Consider the following 15,811-nt stretch of genomic DNA (forward strand, 5'->3'; position numbering starts at 1 on the left):
AATACCTTCCTCCGAAAACATGTGTTTAAGAACATGTGTTTTTCATATGTAAGATTAACATATGTAAACAGGACCATATGAAAAACATGTGTCAACAAACATATGTTAAACTCATGGTTATCACATGTTTTTCATATGAATAAGTTTTCATATGTAAAATATATGTGAACTTTCATGTGTTTTTCATATGAAAAATTATGATCATATATTCTGCAATATTTACACTTTGAACAGTCTAAATTAGATTCTACATGATAGTACATAAATTCTTAAAAGATTCTTGGTTAACGAAGTGTCCCCTAGGGAGTGACCTTGTTAAAATGTTCACATAGTTCATAAAAATAATATTACTATAGCGACATTTTCTAAATGTAACAGAGGTGTAAGACATGTCCTTCTTTAGTTAAAACAAAGTATGAATTGTGTTCAGAACTAGAAATGTGTCCATAGGTGCCCCCACACTCCACCGATTTGTCGTCAATCTTATGTCTCTAGGTCAAAAGTTTTTTTTTATAGCTACAAGTTGAAAACTAAAAATCTTTTATTAAGTAAAGGGCAAATACTACAAATACCGAATAAATCCACAAGAATACCCCAAGGTGCATAAGTACACATGCTGACCAACATTCTTGTAAACTTTCAGGCCTACAGGTCATAAACTTTTTGAGTTACGTGCAACACAAGTTTACTAAGTCAAGGGCAGTAACTCTAAAAATACTCAAATATCCACATTAAAATACCCTGGTGCACAACTACACATTCTGGGCAACATTCCTGTAAAGTTTCATGACTCTAGGTCAAATCCTTTTTGAGTTACGTGCGACACACAAGTTGAAAATTGGAAATTTTTACTAATTCAAGGGAAATAACTCTAAAAATACTAAATATATCCACACAAAAATACCCAGGTGCACAACTACACATGCTGATCATCGTTCCTGTAAGGTTTCATGACTCTAGGTCAAATATTTTTGAGTGACGTGCAACACAAGTTAAATATTGTAAATTTTACTAAGTATTATAAAGGGCAATATAACTCTAAAAATACTAAAAATATCCACACGTAAATACCCAGGTGCACAACTACACATGCAGATCAACATTCCTGTAAGGTTTCATGATTCTAGGTCAATTATACTTTTTGACACAAAAGGGAACGGACGGACGGACGGACAAGGGTAAATCTTTTCATTTTTATTATTATATAAGAAGTGCTTTCAAGAGTTTTTATACAGTCATGTTGTTGTTTATTAACCAATATTTATTCAATAAAAGTTGTTTACACAATTGGTGGCCATATAATAATTAACATGTGAATTTTATTACCCCCTGTAACATTTATGTTTGGATGGCTTACTAGCACACAAATTAAACAAGACCCGAATGATGGTTTAGATATTGCATCCAAGTATACACTCACAAACTCCCAAACGTCAAGTAAACATATATATATGTTCTAATCGGTTTACTGGGCATCTGCTTCAGTAATGTCACATAATATCAAACAAATTACATTATTATCACAAAATTTGTAAAAACAACTAGCATTGTACCAATTATAATCAAAACGCTGCAAGCACTGAGGTATACATTGCTTGACAATACGGTCTCTATTTGTGTTATCAAGATCATGTGATTTTAATCTACTGACCTCAATAGAAGTCATTGACTGGTTACAGTCAATCCCGAATACAAACCTAGGCTTATTTCTTCTCAAGTTATAAATAGGACAAGAAAGAGGTGTTGTTCCTACATACTAGGGTTGTGTTTTTCCAAGCAAGACTATAATGGTTTGCGAAACTGAAGAGCAATACAGAAATCAGTTTGCAAAGACCTGTTTATTATCTGCAGTAAACAATACTGAAATAGTAAAATAGAGTCTTCAGTGTTGTTATCTATTACTATAAAAACAAGACCATCATGCAGGTTTGTAGTCTATAAAAATGTGGAATTGAATCATTCAGCAAGACTTAAAGTTACATAAAGTTAGGTGAAAATTTTCGTTTACATTCAAAATACATTAACTGGAAAAAAATGCACGCCATAGTGCAATAATTGATTCAAAATAAAAGTATTTGTACTTGACAAAATTTAGGCATCAAAGCCCTAAGCTCTAGCCTTGTACATTCTTAAATTTTTACTATAAGTACATAACGAAAATTAATGACTCCCTCCCCCAACCCTCGCACAAGGCAAATTTTATCCCAGGGCTAAAATTTAAACAATCTTGGTAGAGGTCTACTATACACAATGTTTCATGCCAAATATCTTACCTCTAGTCTTTGTCAATTCAGAGGAGAATATTTTTAAAGTTTTTTTCTATACATGTATATACATTTAAGGAAAACCTATGACACCCTGGTGCCTGGTAAACCTTGTACGACCAGACAAGATTTTTTTTAAGTTTTTACTATATACAAACCGTATAAGGAAAACCTACGAAGACTCCCTGGCAGAGCAAATTTTGACCCCAGGGCTATAATTTGAACAATAGTGATAGATGCCTACTACACAGGTAAAGGCTTCACATCTAGCCTTTGTCAATCCAGAGGAGAATATTTTTTTAAGTTTTTTTCTATACATGTTTATACATTTAAGGGACATCTATGACACCCTGAGGCCATTTCACTAGGGGCAACATTTGAACAACTTTGATAAAGGACGTACTGATGATATTATACAATGTATACCAAGTATCTAAGCTCTAACCCTTAAGCCTCCTGATAAGAAGATTTTTAAAAAAAAATTTGCTACATACAACACATTGTATAAGGAAAACCTTAATATATGACCCCAGGTGTGAGGCTAATTTTGACCCTAGGGCTGGAACGTGAATAATCTTGGTAGAGGTTCACTACCCAATGTTTCATGACAAATATCTAACCTCTAGCCTTTGTCAATTCAGAGGAGAAGATTTTAAGTTTTAACTACATACATATAAAGGAAAATCTATGAACCCAAGGGCAGGGCTAATTTGACCCCTGGGGTATAATGTGAACAATCTGGTGAATGTCTACCAGACAATACCTTATGCAAAATATCTATGCTCTAGGCCTAATATTAAAGTCTTTGAACAACTTTGGAAGCCCTTCACTCATGGAACAACCCTGCCAAGTTTGGTTGAAATTTGACAAGATGTTTTTCAAAATATGTTTACTATAATATGTATAAAACACACGCACGCACACACGCACACACACACACACACACGCACGCACGCACACACACAGAGGGGAATCGCTATATGCCAACGCAGCATCTACATGCATCAGACCGGCAGTCCAACACATTTCAAAAAATAAAATGACAATTACATTGTTGATGTGTCCACTCAAGCCTTGTGAAATTTAATAAAAGCTTTATAATATTTAGAATAAACTTTCATTTTTTCAATAAACAATATGAAGTAAGGTACATTAGGTATGGTCAACCTAGTGGATCTCATTGGAGCTAGGTGGGGAGGAGTGTGGGAATCCAAAGATTAGTAAATGATAATTAAAGCATGTGGATTTACTGAGTGCATCGCACTAAGTTGAAATTTATATGGCATAATGTACTTTATATGTGTTAATATGCTATATATCAAAATTAAATACCCAATATCTTTATTTTTGTTTACTATAAAGAATTAATAAATTTCTTTGATATAATCTATGAATTCAGTTTATAGTATCTTTTTTGGATTGACTTTTATTACAGTCTGTGCTTTTTGTGATACCATACACTGTGTCCTCGGTTGTTGTTTCCGGCACTTTTACTACAAGTAAGCAAATGAAGTAATTGAAGACCAGGACCTTGAGTTTACTTCCTTTCTGACTGAGGGATCTGAACATGACTGCCTGCCCTGTTCACCCTGTCTCGATCTCGGGTCTGTTTTAGTACACATCACCCTGTCTCATGGTCTGCAAGTTCCTACATGTATGGCCAGCTGGGACTGTTGAATGTCACGAGGGGGACTCCATATAGTTTTTTTGACAATCCATAAATATTTTACAATCCAATAGGAAAAAAAAAGATCCATGTGGTATTTTATTAATCTAAATCCTTTCAAGCTATCATCATCATCATGCAAAATAAAACTTACTGGTGGGCTTCTCCCCCTCATACAAAAAAGGTCAAATTAAGAAGTAGTACTGTTACAATGCCTTATCAAAAATAAAGTCACATATAAAGACAATAATTAAATATTTAACAATATTGATTTAATACAAATAAATCATTAATATATGCAGTCCAGCCAATATTGAGCTGAAAATATTTATCAATATCAAAGTGTGAGAAAATAAAATGCAGCCGGACTAAAACTCAAACCAGAGACACTCAGAATACCATACCTCAGCACTACCAAAAAACCCAGAACCTTTGGAATACCATACAGAAGCTCTACAGCTTAAACATTTTCAGTCTCATAGTTCTATGCATTGACATAACCCCCAGCATATTGAAATTTGTCCTTTTTCATTGGAACACTTATTAATTATTTTCATCGTTTGTTCGTTTCAGTTTTGTGTTGTAAATTAAACTTGTTTATTATCGTTAATTGTGGTTTGTTGTTTATTCTTATATATTCATACATATTTAATCTCATTACAAAATACAATTAATGCGCGAATTTGAACAATAAACCTGATAGTTTCACACCTTATCCCTTATTATCACTTTATTATATATTTCTATAGTGGTACGTAACCTCCAAAAATGGTACATTTATGCAATGGTACGTACCCTCCATTACGGGGGCCCACACAGTGTTTGGATGGTATAAACTGCTTGATAGTGACCTTAAAATGAGATTTTAGTCATAACCTTATAATATATATAACTATATTTATACACATATTATAAGGTTATGACTAAAATCTCATTTTAAGGTCACTATCAAGCATTATATACCACCAAACACTGTGTGGGCCCCCTGTGACCTCCATGGTACGTCACCTCCAAATTCCGCTTCTTCTAGCTCCCTTTCGTCCAAAATAGTCATTTTCGTAATTTAGTCATACTGCGTATCAAGCGAACATAAAGGCTGCCTTCGATTGCTAACGCGGGTTTAACACTTTCGACACGGGTAACAATCGAACAAGGTAGAGTTGAGTAATACGTCATCAGTTTTGCGTAAACCGAGTAACGCGGGTTGGACACTGCCTATCAGCTGGGTCAGAAGTGTTAAAAATGGCGGCCAACAACGTTGGAAAGGAGTAAGTGAGAGGATTTTTTATATGTTTTTCTGCTTTTGTTTGTTTATAGAATCTAATATAGCCTTTGAATTTATCTTTACTTTATTTATATAAATAGTTAAAGTAATTCAGCATTATTTCCTCCGCCCAAAGGTATTGAATGCCAACCGCATGTTAAGTAAATTAAGAAACAGTTCGTCATCAAAATTATTCGTACTAAATAATATGAATTTAGGTAAAGCCAATGGAATGGGGAAGTCATACAATAACAAAAATATGAGTTTTCTTGTATTTTTAGTACAAATAATTGACGATAGAAATGCATATTATATTTTTTTTCAAAGCTAGAATTTAAAAACTTGATCACTGAATATTGTTTGACTTTGTGTCAGAGATTTCAATCCAATATGGCGCCCCCCATGAAATGGCAAAATGAACATTGAAAAATTTTCTGATGGGTATATACAGTATATTTTTTCATTAAATTTATGTTTCTTTTAAAATACACTTAGTCTATGTCTATACCCGGGCAAGTCAGTCCAGGATGCCCGGTCTTTGACTTCCCTGTTTAATTAATTCGCTATATTTTTCAAAGCAATTTGATCAAATGTTGCGACAGACTTACATAAATAAGTAGATATGATTTAAAGTAATATTTCCTTGATGTTAATTTTATTAGGTACAAGAGGGTGTTCATGGTGATGGAAAATGGGAAGCAAGACTGTGTAGCTTTAGAGGAACCACTTGTTCAGCAAATTTCAAATGGAGGTAAGGCCTAAAAATGTTGTGGTTAGGGTAACTTGACACTACTGTAATATTATGTGGTTTTGTATATGAGTTTTAACAAGTATATAACATATAACTCTAGTGAGAAATAAGAGACACAAGTGTGTTCTATGACTTCAAGTTAAATACAGGAGATTAACTCCTAACAAGACCTGTTGTACTACTTTCTAAGCATGCGCATGTACACATTGATATAATCAGTATCATGTTACAACTAGTCTACCTGGCAAAACCTTCCGACCCTAAATTTTTTATGTTTATTTTTCATCTGTAGACATGCATTTGAAATGATGCAACATATACTATATATAAAAATTTTATTGATATAAAGATACATTGCTGTATATCATCATGGAAATAAAGTACTATAACTGGTAGTGATTATTCTAGCGCGGAATGACAGGGCGCTCCGCCCTGCCCCTTTTTAGGTCCGCCCTTTTGCCTCTAAAAACACCGCCCGTAATACTGAAATGCGCCCCGCTGCCCTCTTTTACCTGTACCCATCAATATGTATAAGATAGATCTACGTAAAAAACCTGTCAATCACTTATCTATAAAGATAAGATTACGATGTTGACACGTTCCAATATACAAAACCTGGTGCCCCACGGCGATAACAATTGACTGACCGATGTGAAGTGGGCCGTGTGAAGCGGCCCCGTGTGAAGTGGTTTCGATCAAATTAGCTATGTTTGCAACAGTTTGAAATGATTTGTAAGGAACATTACCGACTGATTGATAATCCGTGGTCATTAACTGATTAAAATGGCAATGATTTACGGAGACAATCGAATTGTAATGCATTCGCTTATTTGTTTGTTCACCAATGTCGCGTATGTCGGTAAAAATTCGTATACTGTACAACTTACAAGTACAGGTAATTACAATTAATTATTTACACATATTAATCTCTATAATTGCGTAAAGAATCTTTAAAGTCATAAGGATGGGTTATATGGTTTCATTAATTAGTTGTTCATTTGAGAAAACAAATTGCCGTCTGCGAAAAAGGAAATTTGCAGAAATTGAAAAAGAGCGTGCGAAAATTCGCAAAAACAAACCACAGTATTTCCTCTTTTTGGAGCTAAAGAAAGGTACGATAAAAGTTATTTACATTTGCTAAGAATCGATTTAAATGTGTTTCTCCCTTGCAATTCAACATTTATATAAAAAGGAGGTGAATGAAATAATTTGTGTACGAAGCCACTACACTAGCAGTACGGCCCTGGACTGAAGTACGGTCCCTGTACTGCCGTACTGCAAAGCCGTTCGTTACATAGACTATTTAGACTAATCGTTTACGGTAATTTTACAGAAAATAAACAAAGACAATTATGAGTAAGCGAATATTTGTCTCTAGCTGTAAGACATTTTAATGAATTGAATGAATTATTAATCTACAGATTAAACCGTTTTTCTGCGGTTGAAAGTCGGGAGATTTTTTTTTATGAAATAGTACAGTAACAACTACAGTTAGAATCTATTAGTTACCTGTGAAATCATATGTGAAATATAATTATAAATTGCAAGATAATGACAATTTGTAATCAATTTCAATCAATTCGAAATTAGATTTACTTTATAAAGATAAAATCGTTGGTTTTTCTTTGAACATCTCTGTACAGAGTACAGTACATGGTAATTTTTTTTAGCTAAATGTGACTGTTATTGTGAAAATATAAAGATGACTGAAGTAATTTCAAAAACTTGAAATTGATTTATAACCCAAATTTAATTAGAAAATTAACCAGTCTTTCTATATTTTACAGAGTGACCTAAAGTAACGAACCAATTATCACTGCTCAAAGTACAGATTCAAATAATGAAACAAATTCCAAGTTATGAAAGTTTTTAACATGAAACCTTAAAATTTACATAAAATGTGACAATGTAAATGTAGCCCTGCAATAAAGTCATTGATACAAATATATACAGACAGTGCAATTCTTTCATTCAAATATAATTTCCATGCGCTTTAAATCTATAAAAATAGGACAGAGGACAGTCATGAGAAAATCACTTTTTTGCCAGGGGTGGCATACAGAACTATTCACCTTCTTGAGGTACATGCAGCTTTTATTTCAGTCACAAAACAGTTCTTTAGTTTATCTGTCTTGGTTTTAAGCTGTGCCACTTTTTAACAGTTCTCTCTCAATGTCTAGGTATTTATCATTTCTGTGAATCATAAGAAGCTGATGCACACTATTGACACTATCACCATTAATATAGAAAATAAACACCACACTGAACCAAGTAACCAGAAAGTGTTGAGATAAAGGGAGGTAATTAATCTACTGATAAGATATGAGTTATCTGACCATGATTATCATAACGGTCATAAACTATCTGTATTGACACATGTTCCACCCTGCCCCTTTTTGATGCCTCCCTGCCCCTTTTTCAAGTCTAGAATAATCACTATAACTGGGTTAAATTATGGCATTTAGATATGTCAGTATGAATACCTTTGTAAGCATCTTGAATGATTTAAAAAAAAACCTACCTACCCTACCTATTTCAAATGGGCATGTAACCCTAACCACAAGATGTTTTTTTCTTGTCCTAATTAATACATGTTTGTAATACTAGTAATCACCAATCTGTACTACATAGGAAAATCAAATGTTGTACATACATATAGTGTGTGCAAAACAGGAAAGTAATTCTATTACTTTGAAATGAATACGTCTGGTTGCCAAGTTTGATCCCTGGTTACATCTGATGTAAATTGATTATCATAAAGTATACATTCTACTGTATGTAAGTCGTATTCCCTACATGACTTGTAATACCGAACTAAGGCGGTGATATATGTAACTGAAACTATCGGGGGTCTGCTTTACCTGAAGACTTAAAATGACACTTGTTCAAATTTGAATGTTACTTTTATTCATCATTTGATCATTAAAACTATTAGAATAAGCATAATGACCAAATTTTTAAACACGGGTTGAAGTAAATTGTGTAAAAAAATGCCTGTCAAATGCTTTGTTTCAGATCAAGAGCTGGCTTTGAAAATCATGAAGGCCTACAATGAAAACGCACGACCTGCTGGAGGTAAAATTTTAATAAGCTTACAGTTATGGACATTATTTGGCATATTTACTTGTTAAATGTGTTTTTGTTAAAAATACACAAAAATTGATGTGTAACAGGAAAGGAAAATGTATCCCAACCTCTTGCTTGCAGGTAAGGGGCTAACCGGACATGTATCACAGACATTATTTGCACATAAATGTGCCACTATTACATTTCTCCCTTCAGGTTTTTAGTGTTTTTTTTTAATTATGTTATTTACAGGTAATTAAACAAGGGTAATTGTACCACCAAAGACACCCTTAGGCTAATCAGCCATTGCTTCATCAATGCGGATTTCAAAGCCAGGTACTAATCACTCGTATGGCACCAATGTAACAGGAGAAAGAAAATGTGTCGCCTAGCAAGGCACTCGAACTGGCAACCTTCTGCTTGCAAGTTTTATTCTCTATTATTTTAAACCAACTGAGCTAACTGGGCATATATCACAGACATCATTAGATAGACTGTTATGTGACAATAGAGTTGTAAATGAATATTACTGTGTAAAAACTGACATGTTTTAAGAGAACTCCCTGTCTATTCCTGAATGTGAAAAAAAGTTCAACTGACTTTTGACACTTGTACCATAGTATAATCTAAGTTCCTCACATCACAAGACAAACATGCTTCTACTTAATTATTATTTTTCATTTTTCAGAGAGTTTGGTTGTGTCAATTATTGTGCCAGAAGTAGGGCCACTACCAGCCAGTTAGTCCCACTCCCACACTCTCAGGTATTGCAGAATAAATATTATATATTTTGTACAACTTTCTGGGAATTATACCTTTACAATTCATATTTTACTGCCATCCATGATGGAGTGATTAAGACTATTGATTGATCTTTTAAGGGTCATATGTTCAAGGAGTTCCACAGACCAACTTTTCATGCATGAAATGTACACAGTTTTAAGGGATTGTGTTGCCTGGTTCTGGTTTAATTCTAGGAATAGTAATGAGTAGCCAAGTAATATGCTGGCCTTTTCACAACTATTATATTTTCAAAGTAGATGCTAGACCCTCCAGGATTTTTTTTATTTTTGTTACTTGTCTGTTCCACTACAGACTGGTGTGTAGGCCTAGAAGCCGCAGAGTAAATTGGGTATGGTAATAGGCCAGTATTTTAAATGGCTGTTAAGTTACTGTTAAATACAATTGACAAAATGATAAATGATAAATAACTTATTTTCAGCTACAGTCTGTGACACCAGCAGTGAAGAAAGCCAATGTAAAAAGCAACCAGAGTCAAGTCCATCAGTGGAAAAGAAAGTGAGGAAAGGGTTACTAATAGATAAAAGAGCATCAACTTGATGACAATTCAACCAAACCAAGTCTCATAATGTTTCTTTGGAACCAGATTCAGACAGAAATGGAAAAAGGAAGGAGTGCAGGTTTCTGCACAGCAAATAAAGGATAAATGGAAAAAACTTAAAAGAAAGTACATGGAAAATTGTAGATTTAAATGGTAAAACTGGAAATTGTAGAAACACCTGTAAATATTTTTTGACATTTTCAGTCAATTGTATGGCACTAAAGCTTCAAAACAAAACCCAGTTTTTGTGCTCGACACATCAAACACAGAGAGTGCAGCTTCAGAAGTGAATGTTGAAAATGAGGTAAATTGTGTTCCTTGTAATTCAAATGGGTCTGTACCAAAAGTAGTTCAAAGCAAGGAAAATGTCAATAAACGAAAAGTGACATCAAAAAACTGTCAACTCTCCACGAAACAAAGTTGTCAAGCTTTTGGAATGTATTGAAAAGAAAAATGAGGATTTCAATGAATTTGTGAAAAAAACAAGAGGAACAGAAAATGAAAAGATTTGACAGATTTTTGGACTTATTTGAAAAGTCACTTGACTCAAAGTAGACATAACTTAATCATGTTATGGTCACTAAGGCCATTCTCAGATATTTTTAGGTTACTTTTAAAGATTTTTGTAAACAGTATTGGCAAGAAGAGATTACTTTTTCTGGCAATTTGATTTTTTTTTTCAACATAGGGTTTTTTTTATGCCCCCACAGAGTGGGAGCATATAGCGTTGCACTTGTCCGTCCGTCCGTACGTCCCGAATTCTTGTGAACGCAACTCCTCTTAAACCGGATGGCAGATTTTGCTTAAACTTCTAGGGATGAACAACCTTAATGTGTAGATGGTAGTAAAGGAAGGAATTTTTTGCTGCGACCAAATTTAACAGAATGATGGCCCTTTGTTGATTTTTAGTTTTCAACTTGTGGCACATGTAGTCCAAAAAATATTTGACCTAGAGTCATAAGATTGGACAGAACAGTGGCGTGTGGGGGCATCCGTGTCCTATGGACACATTTCTAGTTATAAATTGTATCAATTAAAATATTTAACCTTAATAGCTATTGCTTAGATGCATATAGTGTTTAGACATTCTTAGTTGAAAATAATTACTGCAGAAAGATTTCCAATTTTTATTCTGAGAAGAAAAAAAAACAGTGTTTTCATATGTAAGGTAATGCTCTTGTATTTGTTCAGTGTAGTTAAAGGAATTTCAGGAGAAAAGCAGTTCTGGACTGAATTGAGAGAGTTAAAATTTCCTTGGTAGTCTGTAGTGAAACCCAATAACCTGTCACAAGCCTATTTCTTTTTCAGGTGCAGTTGTCAGGGTGCTACTTGGATACACTTCCAAATGACATTTTATTGCACATTCTTGTATTTTTGAATGTGACAGACTTGATAAGGTTGCAGTTTGTAAGCAAACGATTTTATCATCTGTGTGTAACAAAGTATATCTGGCAATTTTTCACAAATATTTCACTAAATTTAAGTAGCAGGTTAAGAAATGCTGAAAGATATCTTCAGCTTGCTACCAATTTACAAGCTCTGTACTTGCAAGGTGCATTATGTAGTAGTTTGGTCTTCATTTCTAGGTTGACAAAACTTAAAATTTTAGTCATTCATGGCTATTACACTAGATTTGATGGTTTTGATTTGTTAAAAGTTTTATATCACACAAATCTTATAGGACTTGACATTAGTGGATTCAAGGTAAATTTAGTCTGTTTGTTTGAAATAAGCAGGAAACTGCCACAACTACAAGCTTTACGGGCAGTTGACTTAGGCCAGTCTGTTGAACCATACATACTGGAAGCAGTTTTACTAAACTGCTCTTTACTTAAGTCTGTAGATCTGGAACCATGTGGTAGTTCTCTTATGTGGGCAGATATTGTAGACAGATACAGTGACATTAACTTTAGTCATTTAATACTGGACTATATCCCCGCGCTCTACCTTAAGTTTGCAAGATGCTTTTATGTTTTTCCTAGAGTTGGTGCTCCAGATCTTAAGTGGAAATAACTGAGAAGCATCTAAGAAATGGGATACGTTGCTGACATATAGGCCTGTTTTTAATACCTGAAATGTATTTTTTGTGTCATTCCATTTTGGTGATTCCAATAAAAGATAAATGCGACTGTAAACCAGATGTTGGAAGTCTGTTTGATATTTGTTTCGTTTTATTTTTTTGTATAAAATGTTTTTGCTGTGATTAAATTTAGAATATACTTTTGTTAGCTCACCTGTCACAAAGTGACAGGGTGAGCTTTTGTGATCGCTTTTCGTCCGGCGTCCGTCCGTCGTCCGTCCGTTAACTTTTGCTTTAAATGACATCTCCTCATAAACCACTGAGCCAATTTCATCCAAACTTCACAGGAATGTTTCTTTGGTGGTCACCTTTAAAAATTGTTCAAAGAATTTAATTCCTTGCAGAACTCTGGTTGCCATGGCAACCGAAAGAAAAATCTTTAAATATCTTCTTTTAAACAACCCTAAGAGCTAGAGCTTAGATATTTGGCATGAAACATCTTCTAGTGAGTGTCTACCAAGTTTGTTCAAATAAAAGCCCTGGGGTCAAAATTGGCCCCGCCCCAGGGGGTCATTGATTTTCCCTATATGCATATAGTAAAAACTTAAAAAATCTTCTTTTAAAGAACCCAAAGAGCTAGAGCTTAGATATTTGGCATGAAACATCTTCTAGTGAGTGTCTACCAAGTTTGTTCAAATAAAAGTCCTGGGGTCAAAATTGGCCCCGCCTGGGGGGTCATTGATTTTCCCAATATGCATATAGTAAAAACTTAAAAAATCTTCTTTTAAAGAACCGTAAGAGCTAGAGCTTAGATATTTGGCATGAAACATCTTCTAGTGAGTGTCTACCAAGTTTGTTCAAATAAAAGCCCTGGGGTCAAAATTGGCCCCCCCTAAGGGGGTCATTGATTTTCCCTATATGCATATAGTAAAAACTTAAAAAATCTTCTTTTAAAGAACCCAAAGAGCTAGAGCTAAGATATTTAGCATGAAACATCTTGTAATGAGTGTCTACCAAGTTTGTTCAAATAAAAGCCCTGGGGTCAAAATTGGCCCCGCCCCAGGGGGTCATTGATTTTCCCTATATGCATAAAGTAAAAACTTAAAAATTCTTCTTTTAAAGAACTCAATAAGCTAGAGCTAAGATATTTAGCATGAAACATGTTCTAATGGGTGTCTACCAAGTATGTTCAAATAAAAGCCCTGGGGTCAAAACTGGCCCCGCCCGGGGGGGGGGGGGGCAGTCATTGATTTTCCTTATATGTGTATAGCAAAAACTTAAAAATCTTCTTTGAAAAAACCCAAATAGCTAGAGTTTAGATATTAAGCATGAAACATCTTTAAGTAAATATCTACAAAGTTTGTTCAAATAAAAGCCCGCGGGTCAAAACTGGCCCTGCCCCAGGGCTGTCATTGTTTTTAGCTCTATGTATCTTTTAAAAAACCCAATGAGCTAGAACTTAGATGTTTAGCATGAAACATCCTCTTATGGGTGTCTACCAAGTCTGTTCAAATAAACAAATAAAAGCCCTTGGGTAAAAATTGGCCCGGGGGGGGGGGGGGGGGCTATATACAGGTGAGCGACCTCAGGGCCATCATGGCCCTCTTGTTTTTTTTAGCTCACCTGTGCATTAAAATAAGTGTCAAGTTGACACCCATAAAATTGCATCATGTTTGATAAGTTTCATGTTTTGCTTTCATATGTAATGTACCCGTATATATGTAAGAATTGTAATTACCAGTGTTCCAAGACTAGTTTATGTACTTTCACATTATGCAATGGCAAAACAAATGTTTGTGTTGTTCACATTGCCTTACTGATAAGGTCAGCTGAAACTATACATTTTGTACAATCAAGTTTTTTTCTTAAAAGCTTGTACCCGCTTCCAGCAAACAAACTTTGGTTCACATGTAACTTAAATTACACTTTTTGATTAGGCATAGCCAACCTAATTGTATTGCTGTCAGTGTTATACTGTCAGTGTTTCTATGGTGCTAGTTTGATTAATAGACCTTGGCCTGTACGTGCTCACAGATTTTTTAGAAATTACATGCACTTTTTGTTGTGTGAATGTGATCTAATTGAGATATTTTTTTAGAAATGTTGGGTCATTTTTAGCTCTATTTTTCAAAGAAAAAGTCTAGATATCATAGGTTGGTGGTCGTCTGCATCAGTGTATGCGTTGGTTAAATTTTTCTATGGTGTCCATTACTCAAAAACTATCAAAGGTATTTACTTGGAATAAATGTTCAAAGAGGAACACATACTCCTTTTTCGACTTAGAAAATTCACTGAATTTCAAGAATTTGTCTCTTATAGAACTATTATGAGAGATATTCTCTTCAGACTCGGAATACTTCTTCACTATGAACATGGGAACACATACCAGCAAGGGAGATAATCCTAAAAATATTTTGATTTAAAGAGTTCTCTGGGTGATGTGATGTTGATTTATTTTATCCGGAGTAACAATATCAGTCTCAATGATTGTGTAAAATTAAAGCAGATGTTGCAAATTCTTGATACTGCAATAGGGTAAATGAAATTTGATGGTGTTGTATATGAAACATAGGGGCAATTACACAAACTAGAAACAAAATTGAGTGAAAAGGTATAATAATACTATTCCAAATTGAATCAAGGTAGCACCAGTAGGGGACGTGTGTTGTGAACAACACCAGTTACTTGTTTATTTTGTGTATAATTTATTTTATTGCACAAGTAAAGACTTGTTTATTTTGTGTATAATTTATTTTATTGCACAAGTAAAGACTTGTTCATTTTGTGTATTATTTATTTTATTGCACAAGTAAAGATTTGTTCATTTTGTGTATTATTTATTTTATTGCAGATCTAGTCAAGATTTATTCATTTTTTGTATAATTAATTTTATTGCAGATCTAGTCAAGATTTGTTCATTTTGTGTATTATTTATTTTATTGCAGATCTAGTCAAGATTTGTTCATTTTGAGTATTATTTATTTTATTGCACAAGTAAAGATTTGTTCATTTTGTGTATTATTTATTTATTGCAGATCTAGTCAAGATTTGTTCATTTTGTGTATTATTTATTTTATTGCACAAGTAAAGATTTGTTCATTTTGTGTATTATTTATTTTATTGCAGATCTAGTCAAGATTTATTCATTTTGAGTATTACATGTATTAATTTTGTTGTGTATCGAGTAAAAGTTGCTCATTTTAGTTAAGTGTTATACTATCACACTGCAGTAGCAGTTGACATTTTATAATTTATGTTGATTAAAATCATTAAACTTTCTTATTGTTTATCTCTTCTCCTTAATTAGTTCAGCTTTTGAGATGAATATCAGTTTTGCCCCCTTACAACATAGAACTTTCTTTTCAATATGAAATTTATATGTTACTGTCGAGGTGTTTAATTTTGGAAACAATCAACAGAACTCTGATTATATATTCG

The 15,811-nt window shown here is 33.8% G+C and overlaps 2 protein-coding genes and 1 long non-coding RNA gene across 3 annotated transcripts in view; all 3 read left to right on the forward strand.

The window, feature by feature from the left end:
- The first annotated feature begins 5,002 nt into the window (after positions 1–5,002).
- LOC132734608 (signal recognition particle subunit SRP72-like) overlaps positions 5,003–15,811 on the forward strand; it is a 75,699-nt gene continuing 64,890 nt past the window's right edge. The window contains exon 1 of the mRNA XM_060721402.1: positions 5,003–5,021. The gene's annotated coding sequence lies outside the window, so the exon portion shown is untranslated. The remainder of the gene's footprint in view (positions 5,022–15,811) is intronic.
- Positions 5,121–9,752, forward strand: LOC132734606 (uncharacterized). Its single transcript, XR_009626344.1, has 4 exons — positions 5,121–5,198; positions 5,857–5,945; positions 8,961–9,020; positions 9,700–9,752. It is a non-coding gene; the product is annotated as an uncharacterized LOC132734606 (long non-coding RNA).
- Positions 9,997–15,651, forward strand: LOC132734605 (uncharacterized). Its single transcript, XM_060721401.1, has 4 exons — positions 9,997–10,008; positions 10,234–10,310; positions 10,558–10,657; positions 11,662–15,651. Exons 1-4 carry the CDS (start codon positions 9,997–9,999, stop codon positions 12,364–12,366), a joined length of 894 nt encoding a protein of 297 aa, XP_060577384.1. The 3' UTR covers positions 12,367–15,651.

This window comes from Ruditapes philippinarum, unplaced genomic scaffold (genome assembly GCF_026571515.1).
Source record: "Ruditapes philippinarum isolate M1 unplaced genomic scaffold, ASM2657151v2 ctg8078_1_1_1_1, whole genome shotgun sequence".
In the NCBI taxonomy this organism is placed as follows: domain Eukaryota; kingdom Metazoa; phylum Mollusca; class Bivalvia; order Venerida; family Veneridae; genus Ruditapes; species Ruditapes philippinarum.